This window comes from Planococcus citri, chromosome 1 (assembly GCF_950023065.1).
Source record: "Planococcus citri chromosome 1, ihPlaCitr1.1, whole genome shotgun sequence".
Taxonomy (NCBI): domain Eukaryota; kingdom Metazoa; phylum Arthropoda; class Insecta; order Hemiptera; family Pseudococcidae; genus Planococcus; species Planococcus citri.
In genome coordinates, this window is record NC_088677.1 from 28,535,826 (window position 1) to 28,561,840 (window position 26,015).

A 26,015-nucleotide genomic window follows, 5' to 3' on the forward strand; every position below is an offset into this window, starting at 1 on the left:
AAATCAAAATTTGGCCAAAAATGACAGAAAAAAATCAAAATTTCATCAAATTTATCAAGAAAGCTGAAATTTGGGATATACCCTATTTTCGACATGCCAAATCGGTTGGAAACTGTTTCAAACCGTTTTGAGCAGTTCTGGAGCCTCCAACAGATTTTTAAAACTCGCAATTCTCACAAAATTTCATCAAAATGGAGTTGGAAAGCCGAAATTGATTCTGCAAAATAATTTCAATACGCTACGAAGTCGACCACAGGTGGATTTCAAGACATTTTGGAGCCTCCAGCGACTTTTTAAAAATTACTGGAATCTCCACCAGATTTTTGAAACTTGAAATTCCCACAACATTTTATCAAATGGAGTTAACAAGCTGAAATTTACTTCGCAAACTAACTCCAATACGACATGAAGTCGACTGCATGGTGGTTTCAAATGGCTTTGAAGCTTCCAGCTACTTTTTTTGGAAATTTCAATTTTCCAAAAAACATCATACAACCTTTCAAAAAGTCGCTGGAGGTACCAAAACGAATTGAAATCCACCTGTAGTCGAATTCGTAGCGTATTGAAATTATTTTGCAGGATTAATTTCGGCTTTTCATCTCCATTTGATGAAATTTTAGGAAATTTCAAGTTTTAAAAATCTACTGGAGGCTCCAGTAATTTTCAAAAAGTCGCTGGAGGCTCCAAAACGACTTATAATCCACCTGCAGTCGACTTCGTAGCGTATTGAAATCCGTTTGCAGAATGAATTTCGGCTTTCCAACTCCATTTTGATGGAATTTTGTGGGAATTTCGAGTTTCAAAAATCTGCTGGAGGCGCTAGAACTGCTCAAAACGGTTTGAAACAGTTTCCATTAGATTTGGCAAGTCGAAAATAGGGTATATCACAAATTTCAGCTTTCTCGGCCAATTTGGTCAAATTTTGATTTTTTTTTCTCATTTGTAGCATAAATTTGGTTTTCAAAAATTTACCAAAAATTGGAAAAGGCACTTTAGCATTTGAAATTTTGACAGGTGATAAATTTTTGCCTGATCTTTCGATCCACCTTTGTACGGTTTAAAAAATGTCGTGCAAGTTCCATGTAGGAACGCAAAATGTGCTATTTCGGATGATCTGTCAATCAAAATAGCCGCCATTTTGTAAGTAGGGCCACGAACCAAAATAATGAGAAACTATATTTGACTGTTTTCTCGTGTTTCTTCATGAGCATTGCGATTTAAAACGAAACATGGAGCGCGCTAAAAATCACCACTGATAAGATGAACAAAATGATCGTTCTTTTGTTTTACACGCAGCGCACAACTTTAGGATTCTTTGACTATCGATAAAATAGATTAAGCTAAATGCCATAAGATAGCAAACGATTTGAATGTTGCTTACAAAACCGTTCATTTCGGCCAAAATCACGGTCAAAATTATCCATATTGAAAAAAAAGCTACGTAAATTGGCGGGAAAACTTTGCAGCGAAAGTAACGACGTATGGAACCGAAAAATTTACTCTTTTTCTTGAGTCATAAAATATTAAAATACCTAGGTGCTGTTTTACTAACCTAAATGAGGTATATTTACTTTAAAACATACAATTAAACGCTATGAAAAGTAATTAGGTATCTATGGTAGGTAAATACGATAGTTTTTATATAAGTACCTACGTATACCTAGGTATATATGTATTTTCTACGCAATTATCTTACAAAATTATATGTCTGAGCATTATGCATATGTAGGTATGTACATAGTAAATATAACGTGAGGTTTTTACACCAAAACGCTTTCCTCGATGCATTTCACAGTCACATTGTTAACACTACTCGTAATAATTGATTTTTTGACGCAAAATAAACACGTTTTTCAAATAGAATGCTTACTCAGTTGGTGCCGTAACGTGATTCTGTGCGGATTACAAGTGATTTTCAAGTTTAAAAATGAAGCTTTTGTGGCTAGAATTGAAGAAAATCGCGGCACAGTTGCGAGGATCAGGGAAGATATTCGGTTACGAGAGCACAGTGGCGAATCAGCTTTACTTATTGTATTGTTTCGCGGGTCACATTTATTTCACAGATAAGGTTCATAAACGAGTGAAATATTTTTGGTACGGTATTGTGTCATACCAATTGCTATATTCGTCAGTGATCAGTTTGGAGTACTTGTGTTTAGAAAGAAAAACTGATCTGATGGTGAAACTGCATGTTCTGAATTTTGCGTGTATGATTAACACGGCAGCAATAATTTTTCCACTCATCGTGTACTTGTGCGGGGATCGAATCGAAGCATTGATTCAACACGTTGATGATATTTTAATGCTCGACTTAGGATCAGGCCTCAAGCAGAAAAAAATTATCGCAGATGCGAAAAAATATTTCGCGCTGTATCTAATACCCTCCGCCATTAGTTACTTAGTGTTAACATTTGCAAGCGTTCCTGACGTTGTACTATTTTACGAAGAAGAGAAATTAAGCAATAGTCTTTACTATGCGTTTCCTCCACCATTGATTCAAAAATACACCAGCATGTGGTTGTATTTAATCGCGACTGGTATTATATTCATTGTGTATGCACTTACGCTGGCACAAGCGTGGTCCAGTCTTGGCTTCGTTTTGTATTGTAGTATCATTGTTTGCGTCCAGTTGACCAGTACAAAGAATTTTTTGCGTTCTAGAACTCGCGATTTGAATGTTTACACGGACGATCAAGTGAAACACTCGGCTGATTGGAACGGAATGTTCAATTGCATGTTAGAACATGGCATTTTAGAATTCCAACAGGTTACTCGGTAAGTTTTTTTTTTCTTAGGACATGGAAAAAATTACATTTTTTGTATCTCAATAAAAATTTGCAAGGAAACTTTATTTTGAGTTGGAAATGACTGTATCAAATTTGAGACCTCTGCCTAAAAGAGAAGTATAGATGTTGAAATTTTGGTATCCGTGCTTGCCTATCATATCTATTCCCTGACCTAGTACCTATGTGATGGGAGCTTTTCCTTGCAATGTTACTAGGAATAGTTCATTTTTTCCATTTAAAAACGACCTCATTTTGAGGGCATATACATAAACTTCATCATACTATCCAAGGTACCTATCTAATATGTTTTTTCTTCACAATGATCGTATTTCGATTTTTTATTTATTTCTTCAGCATGATTAATTATTTGAGAAAGTTATTCGAAGGCATTGGAACCATGCTCGTTATAAATGGGCTTTGGATTGGCATGATTTTACTCTACACTTATTTAACAGTAAGCCATTTATTTAATTTTTCATCTACCTACTTTTTAAGAGTGTTAGAAAACATGAATTGTGAACTGATGCCATATTTTTTTCTGTAATTTCCATTCTACAGAATGAGTTGTTACCAGTGACGAAATTGAAATTTTTGGCAGGTTGCATGGGGACTGTTATCGCCGTATTTTTATTCTATTGGGCCGGGCAAAATTTGAACAACTCGGTAGGTTGAGCAATATTAATTTACTAATTTGATTTCGCAGTACAACTCAATTGTAGCGTAATACATTTGACTATCTTTTCATCAGGTATCTGAGGTAACTCTGGCAGTCTATTTTACTCCGTGGTATCGGTCGGTAAAAGTACGAAAAATCGTGTACATTTTCTTGGGTCAAACACAGTCGATAAAGAATTTCGCAGTTTTCAAAGTTCATGGAATGCAGCTGAATAATATTGCACGATATTTGCATGGTCAAATGTCATACACCCATGTTTTGCGTAAACTAACAATGAAATAAATTTTCACATCGATTGGAATACCTATATAATATCATCTTTATCGAAGTGCACAACTTTGGAATGCTTTGGCATTCGATAAAATAGATTTTAAGATTCAAACAAGATTTCCTATATAAGCACAAAATGTACTTACTCATGCACTTATTTTAATGATTACATTTTTAAGAATTATGTATGTACTTTGGAATTCACAAATTATACACAAATCTTAACTGACGATGAAAAAAACTTGTGTTGATTATTTTAGAAACATTGTCAATACGTAGGGAGAGGAGAGGGGATCGAACGTCAAAAGAAGCCACGAAAATGATTTTAAAAAAAGCTAAAACGATGAAAAGCATCCAATTTATTTGAAAATCGTTCATTTCTGCGTTAGAATATTTAAGCTATCCTTTTGTCTAGAAAATTCTCTTCCAGTCCCCCAAGCTATGTTGGTCCCATTGTATGGGGCTCCCAAAAGCTCTAGGTAAAAAATACAAAAAAAAAAAATGGAATAAATCAACCTCGATTTCTGTGCCAATATATTCTTCTATATAACTCCAAGAGAAAATATCCTCGTTCTCCAAAATGATATTGGTCCTCTCAGGAACCATCCCCTAAAATTAGAGGGAAAAATCAAAAATTTGAATGAGAAAATTGTTTTCAAAAATGTTTCATTTCTAATCAAAAACATGTTGATTCATATATGTACTTGGTTTGTATCGACTGTTGGCAAGACCATAGAGGAAAAACTGGACTTGGAGTTCTGGAACTTTTTATTTTTAGGCATAAAAATTGAAAATTTTCATCCATTTGTAATTTTTTTTTCATCTTTCCTAATTTGAGAGCTCTCACACTTACTGGAGAATCGATGCTTAGAAAACAGAAGGTTTTTAAAATATGTACCTAATTTATTTTTTGAGCAACGTAGGCACGTCAAAAGAAACAAAAATATCAAACGTTCTTCAAAACCTACGTTCCCTATCTGTACGTCCTTATCCCCATTGATTCTTCATTTATGGCTTGATTCTTGTGCACTGAAAAATGAAACGTGACACTTTTGGAAAGGTGCTCAAAAAGGCACGAAATTTTCATAGATTGTGGATGACTATAAAGATACACTAATGGAAAATTTCCCAAAAAATACTACACATATTTTTTGAGTTTTTGCTCGTTTTAAAACTCTCATAAATACGTTTAAAAAATTTCCAAAGGGCAATATGGGTGATTAAAAATTTTAAAATATTGTTTGGTACAACATGTAATTTTTCAGTGCCTCAAAAATGAACTTAAAATTGTCTTTAAAAAAAATGTAAATATCATTTTTGCATCTTTTGACGGAAGTAAGTACGTTGCTCAAAATTTCAATAGAAAAATGACAAAAAAAAAACAAAAAAAATCGTTTTTTATCCCTTAATAATTTTTTTGAGCATCTTGCATCAACTTCTGAACTCCAAAAAATAAATGTCATACCTACGTTACATTGCAACAAATTTCAAAAAAATCATATGTTAGTTCAGGTTTCCTCTTCCACTTTTTCCCACAAAGTTTCGAAATCTTCACCACTCTTCCTCAAGAAAATCTCTAAAAATGAAAAATTCCTCATATGCAGTCCTTTCATGCCAAATTGGCGAATTTTTGCATTTCATATTGTGATGAGGCCATCAAACGATGACAAAGGACAGACTCCTCGCACACCTTTTGGTACAGAGGGGCTATTGCCTTCTAATTACTTGTAAATGAAAAAAGATCGGAAATATATTCTATTCTATTCTATAATGAGAAATTGTTTTGGTTTTTTTTTTGCGGAGATATGGAGTCTCAAAGTTTTTTAAGTCGCCAAAAATGGAAAATTTCAGAAGAATTACAGGTAATAATGACAAAATACAATCATTGAGTACCAATAATGACACAATTTTTTATTATTTTCAACACTTTCCCTAATTTGAGAACTATGTGTACAGCAATTATCTAGATCTTATATCGATGACATCAGTCCAGATTGTCTCATAAAATTGACAATCTCAGACATGATAAAGGCTTTGTTAGAATATCAGCCAATTGCTGCTCGAGTTCTAACATGATTTACACTGATCATGTTTCCTTGAATTTGGTCACAGACAAAGATGTACTTCCTCTGGATATGCTTCATTCTGCTGTGAAATTCGACATTCTCATTGATTTTAATGGTGTTTTTGTTATCCACTAAGAGAACTGAAATTTCAGTTAAATAAATTTACTTTCAAAATAATCTCGATATCCAGATGGCTTCTTTCAATGGTTCATCAGCGGCAATGAGGTTGACTTCACAACTCGAGTCAGCCACTAACTGTTATTGTTTACTGATCCAGGATATCGCCACATCAGCATATTTAATCAGAACACCAGTTATTGATCGAGATGTAGTAGGACAGTCACCAAAATGTAAGTCACTATAACATTGGAGCTGTTTGACAGTTGGATCTTGATGATAAACCAACAGTTGTCAATCGAGATGTAGTAGGACAGTTAGCGAAATCTGAGTCACTATAACATTAGAGCTGTTTGACAGTTGGATCTCAATGATAAACCAACTTAAAATTGATCATACCTGCCTAATAACAAATCACATGTTTCAAACAGCCAATGTCTTTGGGTGTTGGTTTTTCCAGGGATCTCAATAATATGCCAACTGAGTCGTTGTTGTCATCGTGGTTCCTTGTCCTTTACAGGACATTGGAAATCACATTTTTGTGGTACCCTAACAGGGTGAGGCGAATGCCTATTGCCACAGCAATTATTCTAGGGAATCGATGTTGTTTTGAGCTTTCACATAGTAGTTTCCCGTTGCTTTCTACACTATCTATAAAGTAGCTCATACATCACTAGCCGGGTTTTTAAAACCCTAAGTTCCGTACTCATTGCAACCTATAGTTGCTCAACCAGTTACAGCTTTTTGATACCAGCAACAGATTGCGTGCATTTTTGTTTCCTCTGCTGTTCTGGTGCTCAGAGCTTAATGTGTGATAGATGTTAAATGCACTACAATGTATACATTACACGTTAACACCTGCGTCTCTAGCGGGATTTGAACCCACGACCTCTTGTTCAGAAAGCCGTGGCTCAACCCACTACGCCACCGAGCATGCCAACTGAGTAAGAAATATCAAATCAAGTACCTCTGGTGACATATAGCAGCGTGTCAACTGCCAATCAATAGGGAAAATTAGGTATTTTCTCAATGCCTGATATCTTAGATTGTTTTACTAGTGGTGTCAGCACTGGCTCACACCAGCCATTCCGAATTGCTTGATTATTTTTGCAATATAAACTATAAAGCGATTGGTCCAAGGCTATATCTCCATTTGATGATCAAGATATTTTTCTCAATAATTAAAATGTGTGAAAAAGGTGATCCAAAATACATGAAAACCTTTTAGAGGTAAAAAATATTGTATTTTGAGCATACATCCATGATTACTTAAATTAGGATGGGAGATCTGGAATAGTAAAGGTACGAGGTCTGTCAAATAAGTTCCCGGACAGCTATTTTTTCGCGGGGTGTGGTAACACTGGTGTCCAACCGAGGTACGTACCATGTTCCCATATCTATCCACTAGTAGTGTTCGAAGTTTCAAGTCGATCGGTTAAGTTCTCGAGTTTTAGCGACATTTTTATCGAGGCGATAGTCGAGCACGTGACGAAATGGAGCTCGACAAAAAAATCGAACAAAGAGTCGTGATGAAATTTCTGGTAAAACAAACAAAGATATGTTGTCGGCAGGGTTTGGTGATCGTACCATGAGTTGTTCGAGTTTCTAGGAGTGGATAGGGTGGTTCAGAAAGGGACGTACCTCGGTAGCACATGATCCAGGAGAAGGAAGGCCAGTCACAACGCGCTCGAAAGAAAAACTGGATGCAATCCAAACTGAAATCGACGAAGACCGTCAGAAACCACTCGGAAACCACTCAGAGATGTCGCTAGTAGTGTTGGAATATGAAAAAGTCGCACGGAGCCAGATCTGGTGAATAGGGAGGATGTTTGAGCACCATTGTCTGATTTTGGGTCAAAAAATTGCTCGTGGTCCTTCAATGTGAGCAATTTTTTGACCCAAAATCGGACAACGGTGCTCGAACACCCCCCCCCCCTATTCACAAGATCTGGCACCGTGCGACTTTTTCCTATTCAATAAGATCAAGGATTCCTTGAGGGGGACTCATTTGGGCAGTGCAGAGGACATAAAAAGCGAATCGGCGCGGCTCCTATGGGCAATTCTGGAATCCGAGTGAGCCAGGTGCTTTGAAATCTGGAAAAATCGAATGCGTAGGTGTATAGCTGCGGAAGGGGATTACTTTGAAGGGGGACCCTGTAAAAAATCGTAATTTGTGAAATAGATCATTTTTCTAGACAGTGTCCGGGAACTTATTTGACAGACCTCGTACTAAGAATCTTAAGACTATTTTCACCTCCTCTAACCAATTCACAACTAGCAATTCCGAATAGGTACAGTAAAAGCTTGTTATAACACTCTTCGAGGGACTGAAAAAAAAGAGTGTTATAAGCCAAAACACGCTATAAGTAAAAGTCTCATTTTAACGCTGATGAGAGTTATATCGCGAACTCTCATTTTAAAACAAATAAGCGTAATAAAAGGAAGTTCAAATGTAAATTTTATTTTGGATTTTGAACAACCAGCTGTATTATGTACTTATTTAGAAGTAAAAAAATCTGAAAGGGAACTACCTATTCAAGTTTGATGCCAAAAAATCTCACTTTTTTTGGCCAAAATCAAAAATAATTCCCACTGTTGAAAGTTGAAAAAAAAAATTTTTGGCAAAATTTTCCCAAAAAGTTTTAAAAAATGTTTTTCTAAATCAAAACTGTAAAAATTTAAAAAAAAACTGTTGTTGCGGTCAAAATTTTCAGAAAATTTTGCTTTTTTGTCGCAAAAAAGTGGTTTTTTGTTGTCAAAGTTCTAAAAAAAAAAGTGATTTTTCCTGAATTTTAGAGCGTTAAGACACAATTAACAATCACTCATGAGGTTATATCGTGATTAATTTTACATTAGTTTAAATGGGGTTGTCTAGGGAGTAGGGACCAGAGGAAATCAGCATTATAACAAAATCCGCGTTATAACGAGCTTTTACTGTATTTCAAAAAAAAAAATCAGTTGCAAGCCACCAAACTTGTAATTTCTATTTCCAAGCGTTAAAATAGGTAGGTAAATATTCGTACAAATCGATAGAACTTATCGAGACGACGATAATTCGCCGCATAGTAAAATAAGCCAAATGCCATAAAATAGCAAACGATTTAATGTTGCTTACAAAACCGCTCATTTCTGCCAAAATCTCGGCCAAAATTTCATATTGAAAAAAAACTACGTAACTTGGCGGGAAAACTTTGCACAGCGAAAGTTTCGACGTATGAAACCGCAAAATTTACTCTTTTTCTGCACCGACGTTGTCGTCGTTGTCGTCGTAGCTTTCAACAACTACTAACGAATCACAGGTTATATTATACCGCGTGTATTATCTCATATTATTATATTGAATTACTACATCGTCGTTTTCGTTATTTTACCCTTAATAAACACGCTTAGCAATACGAGACTAGACATCTGTACTCGTAGAACTATTTCTCTTACTTCAAGTTACGTTATACTACTATGACGACCCTCAAACTGTGACACAGTTGTACATTTTATGTACGACTGTTTTCGCTTAAAATACCAGTCAAGGTTGTCAGTACTCGTAGTACATTAATTGAAGTTGTGCATGAGGGTTTAGATGGGCACTATATTTTCAGTCTGTGGAAGTATTTCCGCAGTTTCATTAATTTGTCCAGTTCTTTCGAATAATATAAATACCCTCCTTCGTTTACGTCATCTCCATCTACATGGAATATCTCGCAAAGGTCAGACTGATGGTATATACTTTTAAGCTTTGTTAAATAAAGTAAGAAAACTGCGGTCGCTATAAATACCCACTATAATATACTCGTACGAACGAGCACACAGCAGCTCTGCGTACATCCATTTTACGTACAGCGATGATTACGAGCGACGGTACAATTTCGCAGCAACAAAATTAACAACTGGATTTACATCATTTTAAAACGTTTGCTATATTAAAGCAAAGCTGGTCTGAATTTTTAAACGAAGCGTTTTATTAGGCGCAGAGCTCGAACGTTCCTTGTAAGACACGACACGAGCTCGCAGGCGTGAATTTTTTCCAACATTCTTGCACCGTTCGGTTAAAAATTCACTTTTTATTGCGCGGCAGCGTGTTATTTTTAACTTTTCGCTATCTTAATTACGGCAAAGCCCGTTTTAAGCTTTTACGCAAATATATACTTTGCTCACGCCGTTAAATTTACCCTTTGTTGACATAAACGATAATAGACGCATACAAAAGCCAGTCATATTTTATGCATAAATACTAGGAAAAAAAAATTGTACACGACCGAAATTATAACAATCGCGGTTATCATGTACGCTCCCCGCGCAAATGTTTTGTAAATTTTCTCTTCATAAAAGTTTCCTCTCTGCTTTTTTTCCCAACCACCGACCCGAACAGATGTTCGATGCGCGACGAGCGCGACGCGACAAAGGGTTTTACTTTTATGAGAAACTTTTTTCTATACCTTTTGCGGTGTCTCATCGTCGTCGTTGCGATTTGCATGTTTTTCTCGCATTTTTACCATATGATCGTGCAACCTGGCTGGCTACATAGGTACTTTCAAATTAGGTATAAAAATCGTTTGCCCAAATGTGTTGTTTTCTGGTAGAGAATATTTTTAGCCGAGTGGACGGTCGAAACAAATTATTCCTAAAATTTCAAACAACTTTTACACGTGGTCGTATAACCACGTTGAAAAAAGTTAAATATTCTGAAGGGTATAGGCAACGCACAACCTGGCGATGAACAACCCAACCCTGCAAATATCGTGTAAAATGGCCAAAATGTATCACACATTTCTCATCATGCAGTATACCTACTATTTATAAGCATAATATATTTTTAAATTTCTCAATAGTTCGTAATACAGCGTACCTATAAGAGCTAGGGAGACGATGATATGTATTTTTACCACCATAATGAAAAACAATTGAGAGGACGACGTTGTTTTTAGACAGGTGCAGGATGAGGACGCGTAATCCTTCGCCACACCACCGTGACGTATAATGAATATAAATGTAGGCTCAGATAACATCAAGTGTATCTCTATCCATGACGATAATTTCCATTGACAGCACGTCTAAACTTTGACAAACTCCTCGACGAAACGAAAGTTTCGCCAAAGTTGAAATGCAGCTGCTCGCCAATGGCCCGAGCTACAAGTACACTCTGCCGGCCAATTTGGTGGAATTTTTTGTATTCTACGCACTGACCCATATTTCGACGGCCAGTACTTTACGTGGAATATTTTTCAAATTAGTTTCTATAGTTTCGATGAAGTGTGTAGGTACGTACATCGAGTGCATGGAGATTTTGTGAGGCTTTTTGATGAAATTGAAACGTCCTGGTGGATGTGTGTACGTACAGGTCCAGAAATTTAACACTTTTATAGATTATTGGTACTTACTTTGAAAGTCTGCCATTATTACTGTGCAACATTTGTTCATTTGACTGGTAACGTCGCATCTGCAAAAACAAAATGAAAAATAAAAAACTGGTAGCATAATATTATTAATTAATCAGTTCGCCCGTAAATACAAATCAAAGAAATAGAGATCCCAACCAGCACACAAATTTCTGAACCGGACCGAGCCACGTTGAAAGAAGATGCAGAAACGCATCTGCAGTCAAAATTTAAAGCGCTGAAGTGCATTTTTCGATTCTTGGTGAATTTTTGAAGGTCGCATTTTACCAAATTGACGTAGAAATATGAAATTTGGCATGTGCCGCATTTTTGACTTCCCAAATCGATTAAGAACGGTTTTAAATTTATTTATGCAACTATGAAGTTTTCAGCAGATCTTCCCAAATTGGAATGCAAAATTTTTACTTTGTACGTGAATTTCAACATGCTGGAGTCGACTGAAGGCAATTCCAAAAGGTTCTGCAGGTTCCAGCCCTATTTTGAAAATACTTTTCGATATGACTGATTCGAATTAAAACACTTTTCCCTCCTCTAACCCCCCCCCCCAAATTGAACTCTCAAAAAAAGAGCTTGGACTGAAAAATTGGAAGAATACCACATAGGTATCGAATTGCAGGTTTTCGAAGGTCTTGATTTCGATTCTGAAATCAATTTGAGGGCTTATGGGGCCCAATATTTTGTAAAATGAAATATGAGCATCAAAATCTAGGTTTTAAAGGATGCTGCTTGCTTCCGACTCTAAAACTGAGTGCGCTCCACAATCGAAATTGACTCTTTCAGAGAAGAGCTTCAGACAAAAACTTTCGAAAAAAATTTAGTATGGCCACTTTTAATACCTATGATAAGGTGACTAACACGATAATGAAAAGGCAGGACTTCGGCAAGACTTTTGGCAGGACATTTTTCAAACACTTTAAGACTTCTTTATGCAGGACCATCGAAAGGGGGAAATGGGGGTTTGCTCTGGGCCAGCGCTTTCTGGAGAGTCTGGCAAAAGAGAGGCCTGTGATTTTTAAAAAACTGTTTTAATAAATTTCTCGGATAAAAAGTATAGTTTTGGGACTTCCAGGAGGGGTGCAGGAAGTGGCGAGGGGAGGGGAGGGGTAGGTGGATGACCCCTAATATAAATAATGCAAAAAATTTTTTCTTAGGACTCTCCTACCTCCAAGAACTTAAAATAAAATTACATAGGTACATAATTATTTTTTCGATAAAATCAAGCCCTGTGGAGATAACGGGAAAATCCAATTTTGAGGAGGTTACCCCCCCCCCCAAATTAAAAAGGGATCTGTGGGGTGGTAGATCTCAGGAATTATTCAGGGAACCACCCTTGACAATTTTTCATCAGCTTGGATAGCCAAAAATGTTTTTATTTTTTCTTATTTGCCTCGCCAACACAACTGAAGATTTGAAAAATTCACTGCTGCAGCCACGTTCTAGGAAAAAAGCAGAAATTCAGTCTATGGTCAATTTTCAACATGCTAAATCGACTGTTTTGAAAAAAATAAGACAGTGGGCTATTTCTTGAGGCTCTTTCTTCCTGAGGGGCCACCCGTTTCCAGAAAGAATCCTCCCTCCCCGCCGATTTGAGAAATTACCCCTCGCCCTTCCCATTTTTGAAAGGTTCATTCCTTTTGTTCGGAAAAAACTCAAATGGAGAATTTTTTTTACCAAAGTAGTCCCCTGATACCATGCAAAATATTTTCAGTCATTATCAAAACTTTTATTGGACCATTCCCTAATCGTCAATTTTACAAATACATATAGGTAGGTGCACCTTATGAAATTTTTCATCCAACCCTTTGACATCTGCGAGAAATTCCATGGACAAATTCCCAACATTTTCACGGGATGGGAGAATTTGAACTAGAAAATTAGTTGATGAACCAATTATATTAATTGAAAAAGAAGAAAAAAAAAACGAAATTGAGAATTTTCTCTAAACAATGGTGTAGTTTTCCAAAGCCAAATATACCTGAAGGTGAAGATATAAATAGAGAAGTCAAGTTGATGAAAATTTAAGCAGTCGAAATTACAACTAGAACCGCTCAAGATAGTTTTAAACTGTTTCTAATCGATTCCGGGAGTCTAAAATAGGGCCCCCTTCACCAACATTCATCTTTCTAAGTAAATTTTGCCACAGTCAAAAGATTTTTCCTTCATTTTTGCTAAAAGTTCATTTTTAAAAATTCACCTAAAAATTGAAAAATGTACTTCATCAGGCATACGTATCTAATTTACTCGTAAAGTGAAGCAAAAAATAAAGTTTTCAAACTTATCAATTAAAAACCGATTATTCATCCAATAAATTAATTCAAAACGCGATCTCAGTGGGGGGGGGGAGATGGGGGTATGGATATCGTGGAACCAAAATTCATAATTTTATCGTTGATATCGAGTAACTTTCTGTTTCTACATCAGTTTTTGATGCCCAATTAATCAAAAAGAGAGCCCAAGGGAGCAGGGAGAGGGTGCAGTGAATTAGAAATTATGCAGAATTTCGAATTGGTTTCACCTTTAGGATGAATTTCTAAAGATTTTATCACAGAGGTTTTGAACCATATGCAACAACTTCCACTACTTACATATGTTAGTTTCAAGTTTGAAATGTCATTTATTTTGAAAATTTTTATTGTACAGAAACAGATGATCAGACCATTTTTTATCGATTTAGATCTTTTGGTTAAAGAACGAAATCGATTGCTTATCAAAATTACACGAGGTCTCAAATTTGACTGGAATCAACAGCCCCTTTAAAAAAAAAAAATTGCAACTACCTGCTTTCTCGATTTTTTCATCCCTTAATGGTGGATACTCCTCTTCATTTTTTTCTCGCTATCGAATCACGCAATTTAGTAATCTCGGTGAAGGGGAGGGTGTCACGAATGTGATCCTGGATGCACATATCGTGTTATTCGTATTTACGGCAAACCGATTATGCAACTTATTCTACACGTTCTTTTGGTTCCTATATATTTTTCTAATTCAAATTTAAATGCATACAATAAAAACCACGTTTATCAAGACAGCAGACCTATTTTGTCGGCGATAATGCAACTTCTTATATCTATGCTAAAAAAAACACCATAACTAATTCAGTTCACTGGGAATCGTATTTATTCACTCGATGATTAAAATTGTCGAATCCAAAAATTACTTCCTTTAATTATGTTCTCCCAAGTGAAACAATTTCAAACTTTATTCCCGCCATTGCCGGCGGTAGTAACTATTCATTTCGAGAAATTTATCGTACCATTATTATTCTAGTCTATTAATTATTAAAAACTAAAAAAAGAATAAAAAAATTGAAAAATAGCATCGCGAAATTGGGAATGTTCAATCTTCCATGTAATTAAATCGCCCGAAGCAAATAAACGTTGAATTTTACGCGAATAAAAAATATTAAAAAACACGGTGTATAAGTTTACAGGTAGGTAGTGTACCTACCTACGCGAGTAATAATTTGATATGTTTCGCAGAAAATATAACATTTAGTTACTTGCGTGAAGTTTATTCCTGATATAAATGTTTTTTGAACGACACCGCGAATGTAAACATAACCGCAGGTAAAACAAACACTTACTAATCTTCATTTTCATCAACTTTACATTCGATTCGGAAAAAAAAACTTTTGTATTACCAACTCACATATTATTTTGACAAGCATTGGGTAAAAAATTGAATAAATAAGGCAAATAAACGTATACGTATAAGGTACACTTGGTGTCTACGTAGACCTATAAAAACACACAGGAACATCAAGAAAATACATAGTCGAGTACACAATCGTGAAAATATATCAAATTGCAAAGGGAGAGATCGTAATTTTACCTCATATAACGTTTAAATTAACACCACTGTTCCGCTTTTGAAAATACTTTAGCTCATTACATGGACCTGCAGTAAAACCACCTAGAATACAATACGAACAATACAAAATGAAAAGACGCGACAACAGCTCTTATATACCTACTAGACACTTTACTATTACCTTTGGTGATAACAAGTCGCAAATTATACTCTATAATGTTGTTTTCTAAACATGGCACAGGGATTAAATCGGGATTAATAAAGATAAAGCTTGTATACTGTGAGAGTACACTTCACCTACATATTCGTCTCATCGTACGTACAACACAGTACCTATCTAACTCTGAGACAAAACGCAATTACCTCAACATCATCATATTCGATACCAGCATCGAAGCATTTCTAGGCCTATGGAAATTTCCCATCGTTAAAATTTCTCCGCAGTTTGAAAAATTCAACCGACCAATTTTTTTGTCCACCAATACCCACATTACATGGTTTGGTTTCGTGAAAATATAACAACGAGTGCAAAAAAAAAGGCGAGATCAATTTTTGAAGTCAGCTTGGTCACCAATACGCCGTAGAAAGGTTCATTTTCTAGTTGATTTGGTACGGAGCGGTTATATTATAACATTATATTTTCCTTCTTGTTATCCGGCGGTAAAATTTAACTTTCAACGGTATAACTGGACTCGGTTTGTTCTTTCGATGGCGAAATGAAACGGTCAACTTCCGCTGTTCCATTTTGTAATCCATGCTACCGAACTATACGAGTAGGTATACCATGTCGGCGAATAAATGAAAATCTTTTTTTTTTATTTTTTGTTTCGCCATCGTCAAGATTCGAATTTCGAAGTCATTTTATATTTCTACACGTCCTTCGTTTGTAGGTACATCGATGAAGATGTCTTGGGTACTCGATACCTGCGTAGTCGTATGAAAAATCCACCAATGTGGTTTCTTTATTTGAAAAGTGATTCGTCGAATTCAGATTTTATTTCCATTAGACACGTGTAGAGTGAAAACTCATAAAAATTCCAAAAGTGAAGGGAAAAAGTAGTAGGACCAACAAAATATCGGCATAATCATCTAAATTTGGTAGTGCGTGGCCACCATAAATGTACTCAGGTATATAAATAGAGAGCATGAATATCAAATTTTAGCTGTTAGTTCAACATAAATTGGATACATTTTTATTGGATACTTTTTTTTCCATCTTCAGTTCAAATTTGATTAACGAAAACTTTCGAAAATTCAAGAAATGGACTCAAAGACTCGAAATTCTGACTGACCGGATATTTTTGAACGCTCTTTTGATTTTGGTTCTGTTCGAATGCAAAATGTTTAAGGGTTCGAACACTTACTAGTTCTGTTAAGTGAGCTGTATGCTTGTGAAAAAATTAAAACTTCATAAAAACACATTTTTGACTCTGCTTTTCCAGTTTTCAGTCAAAGACAAATTATAGGTGATTAATAAGAAGGAAAGTTATCCGATGGTAATTTCTTTTCCCTGATTCAAGGTAGGAACATACAAAACAAAAACAGAACATTTCCTCGACAGCATTTCTTCAGATTTTTTTCGTTACTCAGGAAAACATATCAAAACTTTTGCTACTTTCATCCAAATTTTTTTTATTTTGGGATTTTTTTTTCAATTTAAGAAAACTAAAAAAAGGAGAATAATAATGATCAATTTTCATGTTTGATTTAGAATTTATACTAAGAAAAAATCACTCACGCAAATATGCGAGAAGACCGGTTACCTATTCTTGAAATAAAAATCTTTTACATGATTCGGTTCTTGTGAAACTGTTGTATAGGAATTCATCTGTTTTCAAGCGAATCGAATCGAATCGAATCATTCACAAACGATTGGAGATTAAAAAAATTCATTGATATCTAGGTGAATCATTCGCAAACGAAATAATAAATTGTTAGTGAATCATTCGCAAACGATTGGCGATTAAAAAAATTCATTGATATCTAGGTGAATCATTCGCAAACGAAATAATAAATTGTTAGTGAATCATTCGCAAACAAATTGATTAATTGTTGGTGAATCATTCGCGAACGAGTTGAATAATTTTTTGGTGAATCATTCACGAACAAAATAATCAATTTTTAGTGAATCATTTTTTGTTGAATCAATTCATTCGCGAACGAAATAATCAATTTGCAGTGAATCATTCGCGAACGAATTGATTAATTTTTGGTGAATCATTCGCAAACGAATGGATCAATTGTTGATGAATCATTCGTGAACGAAAAAATCAATTTTTAGTGAATCATTCGCGAACGAAATAATCAATTTTTAGTGAATCATTCACGAAAGAATTGATTAATTGTTGGTAAATCATTCGCGAACAGTTTGTTAATTTTTTGGTAAATCAATTCATTCGCGAACGAAATAATCAATTTTTAGTGAATCGTTCGCGAACGAGTTTGTTAATTTTTTGGTAAATCAATTCATTCGCGAATAAAATAATCAATTTTTAGTGAATAATCGTTTACGAACGAATTGAATAATTTTTTGTGAATCAATTGAACAAGTTGATTGATTTCTAAGTGAATCATTCGCGAACGAAATTATCAATTTTTAGTGAATCGTTCACGAACGAATTGATCAATTGATGATTCATTCGCTAACGAAATAATCAATTTTTTGTGAATCAAGGAAGGAATTCATTAATTTTTGGTGAATCATTCGCGAACGAAATGATCAATTTATAGTGAATCATTCACGAACGAATTGATTAATTTTTTGTGAATCAATTGAACAAATTCATTGGTTTCTAAGTGAATCATTCGCGAACGAAATTATTAACTTTTAAAGAATCGTTCATGAACGAATTGATCAATTGTTGGTGAATCATTCGCGAACTAGTTTGATAATTTTTTGATAAATCAAATCATTCGCTAACGAAATAATCAATTTTTAGCGAATTAAGGAAGGAATTGATCAATTTTTGGTGAATCATTCGCGAACGAATGGATTCGTATAAGTGACTCCTTCACGAACGAACTTGAAATCTACACGAACATTTCAATATTTTCGAAATGGAGGGAGATTTTCTGATTTTTTTTTCGAATCTGTACCTACTACCTAAGTACCAAAAAATTGTCAAACTAGCAGGACAACATGACAAAGCAGGAGAAAAGCAGAATTTTTAGAAGGTCGTTTTTCAAATATTTCACTTTTGAGGAGTGGATAAGAGGATTTAAATTTTTAGACCAAAATTGTTTAGTTTCTAAGAAAAAGAGACTGAATAAAAGTTTTTCAATGTGGGACTTTTTTTAATACAAAAACCATTATAATCATATCAAAATTTTTCAAAACTTTCAAAAAACATTTTCGTAGGAATATTTGAATTTCAGTCGTTTTTTGCGAATTATAGTTCAACGGACGTTTACAAACTCCTTTATGCTATGGATGCCACATTTTTTTGGGACACCGACTCCATACCGTTTTTTTTTTTTGGTTTACTGATCAGTAAACAATTTTATTCCAACTGTTTTTTAATTTGTTGCACAATCATAGCAACGTGACTACGACTTACGAGTCTTGGTTTCTCCTTGACTTTTATTTATTTAAGATAAAATGAAAAAAAAAAAAAGGAAAAAGGATTTGTTTTCACTTCCTCATTTCTTTAGCTTTGCTTCGGGGGTTTTGTTTATTACCTATTAAAATGTATTAGCGCTTTGTAGTCGATTTTTTTCAACTTTTTTCATTAGTGTATCACTACCAGTTATCTTCACCTTTAAGCTTGTGTCGTCGGTTTGTTTTTTCATTTTTTTGGCGGATTTCTCTATCGCTATTGTTATAAATCCTACGCGATTACATCACGTAGTAAAGATACCTGAGAGATGTTGCGAGTAAAATTTCAAACAAAAATGCTTATGGAAAACAACCTAAGTACACATCAAGCACAATGTTCGTTCCAAATCACAGAAAGAGGAGAGAGGCATACTGGATTAAAAGAGCGCACAAGTAAAGAAATCGTTTTGAAAAAGTAAGAAATTATAGCTACAGTAGGGAACTATAAGTACCCCAGGTACCTATGAAAATATGCCATTTTGGGTTAAACGAAGAAATTTTACAGGACTCAATTTATGTATTAATAATACTTATCATCAATTTACCAAATTGTTCACATTTTTTTACCTCATGACGATTTATGGGGATTTTTGAAAGCCAAAGCTGTATGACTGAAAAGCCAAAAGCTGTCAATTTCTTAGCTTTCTGTCGGCCTTTTTTATTGCATATTCATCTGTATTAGTTTTGATTTCAGTCATTTCCTTTTTTTAATTTTTACTTTTTAGCTTTTTCATTTTTTTGCTGTGGTTGTGAGTTTCTTCAAGTTTCTTCCCAATTTTTTTCATTTGAAAAAAAAAATGAAAAATTCAACTGTTGCGCATTAAAGCAATTAAAGCATCCAATGGGCAAAAAGCGAATGCAAAAAGTCTCTTGCAATCAGTGAATCGCTGATGGCTTGCTGAATAGTTAGGTATCTGCCATTTAACGAAGCATTTTTCAGGCTTCGAATACCTATAACACCAAGTCCAATCCGCAGTCATAGAGGCGTAGAAATTGACAAAATTTAACCATTCCGACACAACCGCCATCGCCATTCCCATCGCCACTGCCATAGAAATATTTTATAACTTCAATCGAAAGGAACTGCGCTTTAAGAGCGCTATTCAAAAACTCTGCGAACCGTTTCGATACCACAATGAATTTGAAATTCCATTCGTACACTTATTAGAAACGTAGCGTAGCCGAATCAATACTGCATTTCAGACAAATGGTTCGTACAAATCCTAAATAAACAATTCCGACGTCGAAAGAAGGAGAGAGAAAAAAAACGGAACCAGGAACCTCTTCAGCCTTTATCTCTGCCCGCTTCTGCTCGACTACAAATACATGTCGATAAAGTACAGCGGGGGAAAAAAAATCATAAATCACGAGGCGTCAAAACGAACGAAAAAAATTACCCTTTATCATTTCCAATTAGTAAAATTACATCAACGAACCGTCAACTTTGAAACGAGTTAATTTACCATCCGCAGATACCGATACGATAATATACGATAAAAAAAAAAGTTAACGATTCCAAACAGCGCCGAGTTTTTTTCTCCTCACGTTCAGCTAAACTTCGCAGATTGATGCGGTATTTGGTTTTACGAGTATAGAACAAATCGAACGACGATGAGGCGAATATAGATAGAAAACCAAAAACCGAATACAAACTGTCACAATTTCCATGATTTAGTATTCACATGATTTCCGTTGCCAAGTGTCAAACCGAGCTGGCCAAGTTTAAATGTTTAGAAAACCTTTAACTTTCGGACGCGATATAAAGACGGAAATTATTCCGAAAAAGGGTCAGCCCGAAAAACTTGAAAATACGACTAGGTATTTTCAAATTGTAACCACCAAACGTGGAATTAAAATTTCTCACTGTGTACCCAAAAAGCTCGCATAGTACGCGTTCAACCGTAACGGGTTATCCTGACCATTTCCCCATTCTTCTTCTTCAGCAGCACCAGCAGCAGCAGCACATACGCAAAGCCTACGGTAGCCTTTACCGAACATCTGCTTTTGCGAAGACGTAAAAAAAAATTCCAACTACATATTTGAATATCGAGTATCTATTTTTGCTTTTATAAAGTCGTAATATAAAATATATTCCAAAACGTACCTATACCTACATTTTACAATTCACCGAGTAGGTAGCAGGGTACTTCGACCTACATAATTTATCGTGATTTTGATAAACGTTTTTCTTCAGCTAAGTACCCGAGGGACATCAGAAAGAATGGTGCGAGTTTCGCACGCGCAAGCTGAGAAAAATTATCACTCCGAAATGTTTATCGTAAAAATATCAAGTTCAAGATTACTACTTAATCTCTGTAGATTACCATTACGATATAAATCAACTATACATCTACGTATAGTCGTATACTATATATACCATTTCATCCAATAACAACTTTTTGACGCTATTCAAGTTAATATGATTCCCTATGGTTATATATAGTAGTATACAGTAGATAGGTAGATAAGTAGGTAGATTACGTCGTTATAATATACCTACCTAGCTAAGTTTCAAACTGTGTAGAACCGAGTGAAAATCTAATTTTAAACTTTTTATTAATCGTTTCAAATCGCGAAAACTGTAGGCTTATGATGAATTGACCTTCTTCCACCCCTCTATAATCTTATATTCAATTATTAAAATCAGTTTTTTTTCCTAATATGTAGGAATCCGTAAGAGTATGATTATCATTATAGCTGTACGTAAATGCTCACATCGAATTTTAAAAGTTTGCATACACATTCTGGTAGGTACTTTCAATTTCACTGAAATTAAACGCAATTCATTCGAATCTATAGTTTTATACCTCCTCGCAGATATGGTAATTGAACATTTTATCTGCGACTTTTCACCTTCTCTCCATCTCTTTATTTCTCGCTCCCTGTGTCTCTGTGTTGCCATTTTTACCAACACTTTGTATGTCTTTAGTGGCATATACCCACGAGGCTCGTTTTGTCACTGAATTTTACGCCTGAAAGAATGAGATTAGAGTTTAGTTTACAAAACGTTAGAAAGTAGTAAAATTTCCGCGATTATTCTATAGGTAGGTACCTATGTTGTGTGTGTATCTAGGAAACCTTACTACATAAGAGAATTGCTGTCATGAAATTAAAATTGTAAACGTAATAATAACAATTACCGACTGGTATATATACATTACTTTAAAGATTAAAATTAGACAAGAGGGGAAGGGGGGAGGTCGACTTTTTCTTTGGTTGATGAGTTTCCACTCTTTGTATTTGTAATTTGTAGTTCTGTTTTCATCATGTAAGGGAGATGTGGAGAAAAAGAGCATAGATAGATTTTTTCAAGAGCTAAAAACAGTGACGATAAAAAAGAAGAGATTACTGCGAACGGACAGTGACGAAAAAACCTATATAGCCCGGTCAAAAAATAAAATTTAACCCACACATAATTGCAACCATGGAAAATCCCTTATTTTACCTTGAAAGATATGGGAATGACCTATAGGAAGCTGAAATTTCGATATGTTGATCACAACGGAGGTATACTGACCAATGGTATGATTTTGGACTCTTTTCATCCATTAGAGGGGACCATATTATGCCCCTCCAAAAAAAAGGAACCCCATTCCTCAAGTTCGACTTTATTTGATCAATTAGAACAGGTTCCAAGTCTCAAATCATAAAATGTTGATAATTTTAGACGTTTTTTTCCCACAAAAAACGTATTTTAGGATGCTTTGATCCACTGTGGGGTGGAGGAGCTAGCTCGAGGAATGGAGGCAGGGACTTAAGTATGTTGTTCACCACACCATCCTAGACAATATCCACCAAAAAACCCTCTGGTCGCAATCATGTTTGGGTTCGCCCATTTCTTTTCGCCATTTGACTGGGCTAAGATGTTCATGCGGGGGGAAATGGGAATGGACACAAAACCATTCCCAGGAAGCTAAATAACTAGACACTCCAACATCAACCATGTGTTTACCTATATCTATGTACAGATTATGCTTTTTTTTATGAGTATGATAATTGATAGCCATTCCCTTTAATCGACAATATTGATTTTGTTTTTTTGTTCCAGGTGAGTAAAATATTTTCATCATGGACAAAACAGAAAATAACAGTATGCTGAGTAAGTCAATTGCTCATGAATTCATGATTTATGAGAAAATCTACATTTTAGCTACTTTTCATAGGAGAAGGAAAACTTTGTTAGATTTGAAATAATTGAGATAAACTCAAACGGTTACCGTCCAATTTTCTAAATCCATCAACCTGAAAACTAAAATTCCGCCTGCCGAAAACCTGAAAAATATTTTTCATTATACATACTACGAAAATGTAGCATTTTACTCCCGTTTACACGCCGCGAAAATACACTTTTTCCTACTTTGATTGAAAAAATTCCTCTTTCCATCCCTAGGGATGGAATGCGTTGGCTCCACTCGCCTTCGGCTCGTTCCGCCAATCTTCGCACTCAACAAGAAATCATTCACTTTCGTCTACTGTGTTATAATATACTATTCCCGATTCAGTATACCCGAACATCATTTCCTCGAATGACAAAAGTTTGACAAAATACGTACGTACCTATGTATCTAAGCATCTTAATTATAAAAGAGGTATCAAAAATTTTAAAAGTTTTTTGTACAATTAGGTAAGAGTAGTTTTTTTTGTTGATTTTTTGGATCATTGATAATTGATTGAGCTGACAACGTTACCCTCTTACTCCATCCCCTCTCCCCATCGGGTTTCTCTGGTAGATTTATATTAGAATTAGAAAAAAAATGAGTTGGAGAAAAGCCATGTTCTTGGGTTTCGTCACGCTCTCTCGTTTTTTATAATACATACTACTTAATGGAATTTTTATAAAAATTTTTTTTTAGTTATCACAAATTCATTAAAAACTTCAATAATTTTCAAATTTGAGTGCATTTTTTCAATTTTTCGGGTCGTTCATAACTTATGATGAAAAACGCACATCCCCTTCACCTTATCATTCTAAATTTTCAATTTTTATCATACTCCTCCCCCCACCCCTTCTGAATATGATGCATTCAAAGGAGATTTTCTTGTTTAAAAATTGCTAGGACTTTTTTTCTCAAATTTTTCACAATTTTTCAATTTTTTTCAAAATTTTTCGAATGTGATCAAAATTAATCTTGGCGTGGATGGAAAAGATGAAAAAAAATCCGTCATTTTTCATGACTAGGGCTAGGATTTTTATGATAATGCTTTTTTTTTTGTAGCAACACCCTATACCTATGGCATGAATACATCTTCTTCACAATTCATTGCATTCTGAGGCGAATGGTGAAAGTTGATAGTGCTTTATTTTGCTTTTTTTTGGGTATAAATGCTGTAAATGCTTATTTTGGCCCAAAAAGGCAGAAATTTTGTTTTTTTGGGGCTTTTTTTCGTCGTGACTGCTTTTTTAGATGAAAAATTGGTAAAATTGGAGCAATTAGTTCCAAAAACACAAAAATTTATCAACTTTTTGCACATTTTTGAAAAAAATAATAATTTTTGAAAAAAGATCAGTTCAAAAAACTGAAAAATAACAGATTCAGTTTTAATTTTTCAAATTTTATTTTATTGTTATTTTTTTTTTAATTTTTAGTTTCATTTTTTCCCTGTTTTCCTATTTTTTTCTTTTAGTTCATTTTGGTTCAAGTTGTACATATTGAAGGGAGGTATCTTGCTGGGTTTGAAAAAACCTTCATTTTGATATATAACATGGTAGGATTTGATGGCGCTTTTTTTTGTTTTTTTCTTACATCTTTATTGCTTTTTTATATAGCGCTTAAAACGTGTTTGATAACGCTTAAAAATCCTAGCCCTATTCATGACAGAGAGAAAAATTAAAAATTTATAATCCACTGAAGATTTTACCGCATTCTGGATTTTTAATTTTGGGAATTAATAATTTGGGATCATAAAGCAGCACAAATTTCATTCGGGATACTAATTGATTCCGGATTTTATTATTCGGGATTTTGGCAGTTGGGCAAGAACCTATTCAGGGGGATCGATTCGGGGAAATGTCCTGGAATCAACTCAAACAGTGACACGAGATGCACTTGAACTTTTGAGAAATATAGATTTATTACCTATTATTTTGCATACCTACGATATTTTTTCAAAAAGGAAACTGGGTTCTAATGGCCAATCATCCACAATCATTGTATGCTAAAAGGACCCCCAGTAAATTATATGAAAAGAAAACTGGTCCATACATCATCATTCAGCTAAATGACCAAGAGCCCATTGACAAAGATGAAATCAATCAAGTCACAAACATTGGCCAATTAACCCTCTTCATTACAAAGATTCAAATTATGTGATTAAAGCGCTCAATAATACCTGTTAATTTTGGCAAGCCAACAATTGGAAGAATTCTCGAAATAAACCTGTGCATCATGAGCATTTGTTTAAAGAAATTCTCGAATTACGTAAAGAGTTTAAGAATGTCAAAACTGTCTGAGTAAAGAAGACTTTAAAAATAAAAAGAGGTCTTTATCCATCGACCATATATAATGGACGAATAATTCAAATCGGACTATATGACGGCCACATTTTGGATGCAGAATCCAGGAAACGTTCTGCACATGCGCCAGTTTACTAGTGTTGGTCTAAAGCTCTTTAATACAAGTATGGAAATAGATTATGCTCTTAAGAAAGTCATAGCATTTTACCTAAGTTTTTACGTACTGCGCACACACCGAATCTGTTCACATTGTACAACGTTGCACCCCATTGGTTGCTCCACCGCGTGATGACACCAACCTGCCATGCGCAGTAAGTAACACATATGTAAAATGCTATGACTTTCTTAAGAGCATAATCTTTTTCCATACTTGTATTAAAGAGCTTTATGTTGGTCAAGTACATAGTTGGTTGTGTTGTGAGTGACGTCGACTGTGTAGCAACTGCAATGCTGAGCTGTATCTCTCTCCACCAGCACCTGACCAATCAGGACACTATAAACATCATGTTTGGCGCATAAGCAGAAGGTTTTCTGTATTCTGCATCCAAAATCTAGCCGTCACATTTTGCCTTATTTTCAACGTTGAATTATTATTTGTCCATTATATGTATATGGTCGATGCCTTTGTCAGAAATTTTATGCACAGCAATTTTGTGATGACTATTTTTTGTGTAGGTGTTGTATTTACAGAGAAAAATGGGGGTGCTCATCACCTAGGGGAGGAGATTTGTTTCAGGAGAAATTCACTAGATTTTAAAAAAAAAGTCCTTGCTGTTGGGATTTTTTTGGGTCAATTACGAACAATTTGTTCAGATTTTTTACTTTTTAAAAATCTTTACTTCTTTTTA

General features: G+C 34.8%; 2 protein-coding genes and 1 long non-coding RNA gene across 8 annotated transcripts in view; 2 read left to right on the forward strand and 1 right to left on the reverse strand.

Annotated features, from left to right (window-relative positions):
- Positions 1-26,015, forward strand: part of LOC135831213 (mucin-5AC-like) — a 407,292-nt gene that overhangs the window by 89,610 nt on the left and 291,667 nt on the right. For 2 of the 6 annotated variants that reach the window (XM_065343533.1, XM_065343532.1), the window contains exon 1: positions 22,794-22,812. The exons of the other annotated variants lie outside the window; for them this stretch is intronic. The gene's annotated coding sequence lies outside the window, so the exon portion shown is untranslated. Of the gene's footprint in view, positions 1-22,793; positions 22,813-26,015 lie in introns of those variants that run through there. 6 annotated transcript variants of the gene reach the window in all.
- LOC135831216 (uncharacterized) overlaps positions 1-26,015 on the reverse strand; it is a 256,152-nt gene that overhangs the window by 83,537 nt on the left and 146,600 nt on the right. The window contains exon 5 of the long non-coding RNA XR_010556163.1: positions 11,291-11,349. This is a non-coding gene — a long non-coding RNA (uncharacterized LOC135831216). The remainder of the gene's footprint in view (positions 1-11,290; positions 11,350-26,015) is intronic.
- On the forward strand, positions 1,803-3,896 carry LOC135842228 (uncharacterized). The gene is made up of 4 exons (XM_065359581.1): positions 1,803-2,775; positions 3,141-3,240; positions 3,345-3,449; positions 3,535-3,896. The coding sequence occupies exons 1-4, from the start codon at positions 1,928-1,930 to the stop codon at positions 3,742-3,744; spliced, it is 1,263 nt and encodes a 420-aa protein (XP_065215653.1). The 5' UTR covers positions 1,803-1,927; the 3' UTR covers positions 3,745-3,896.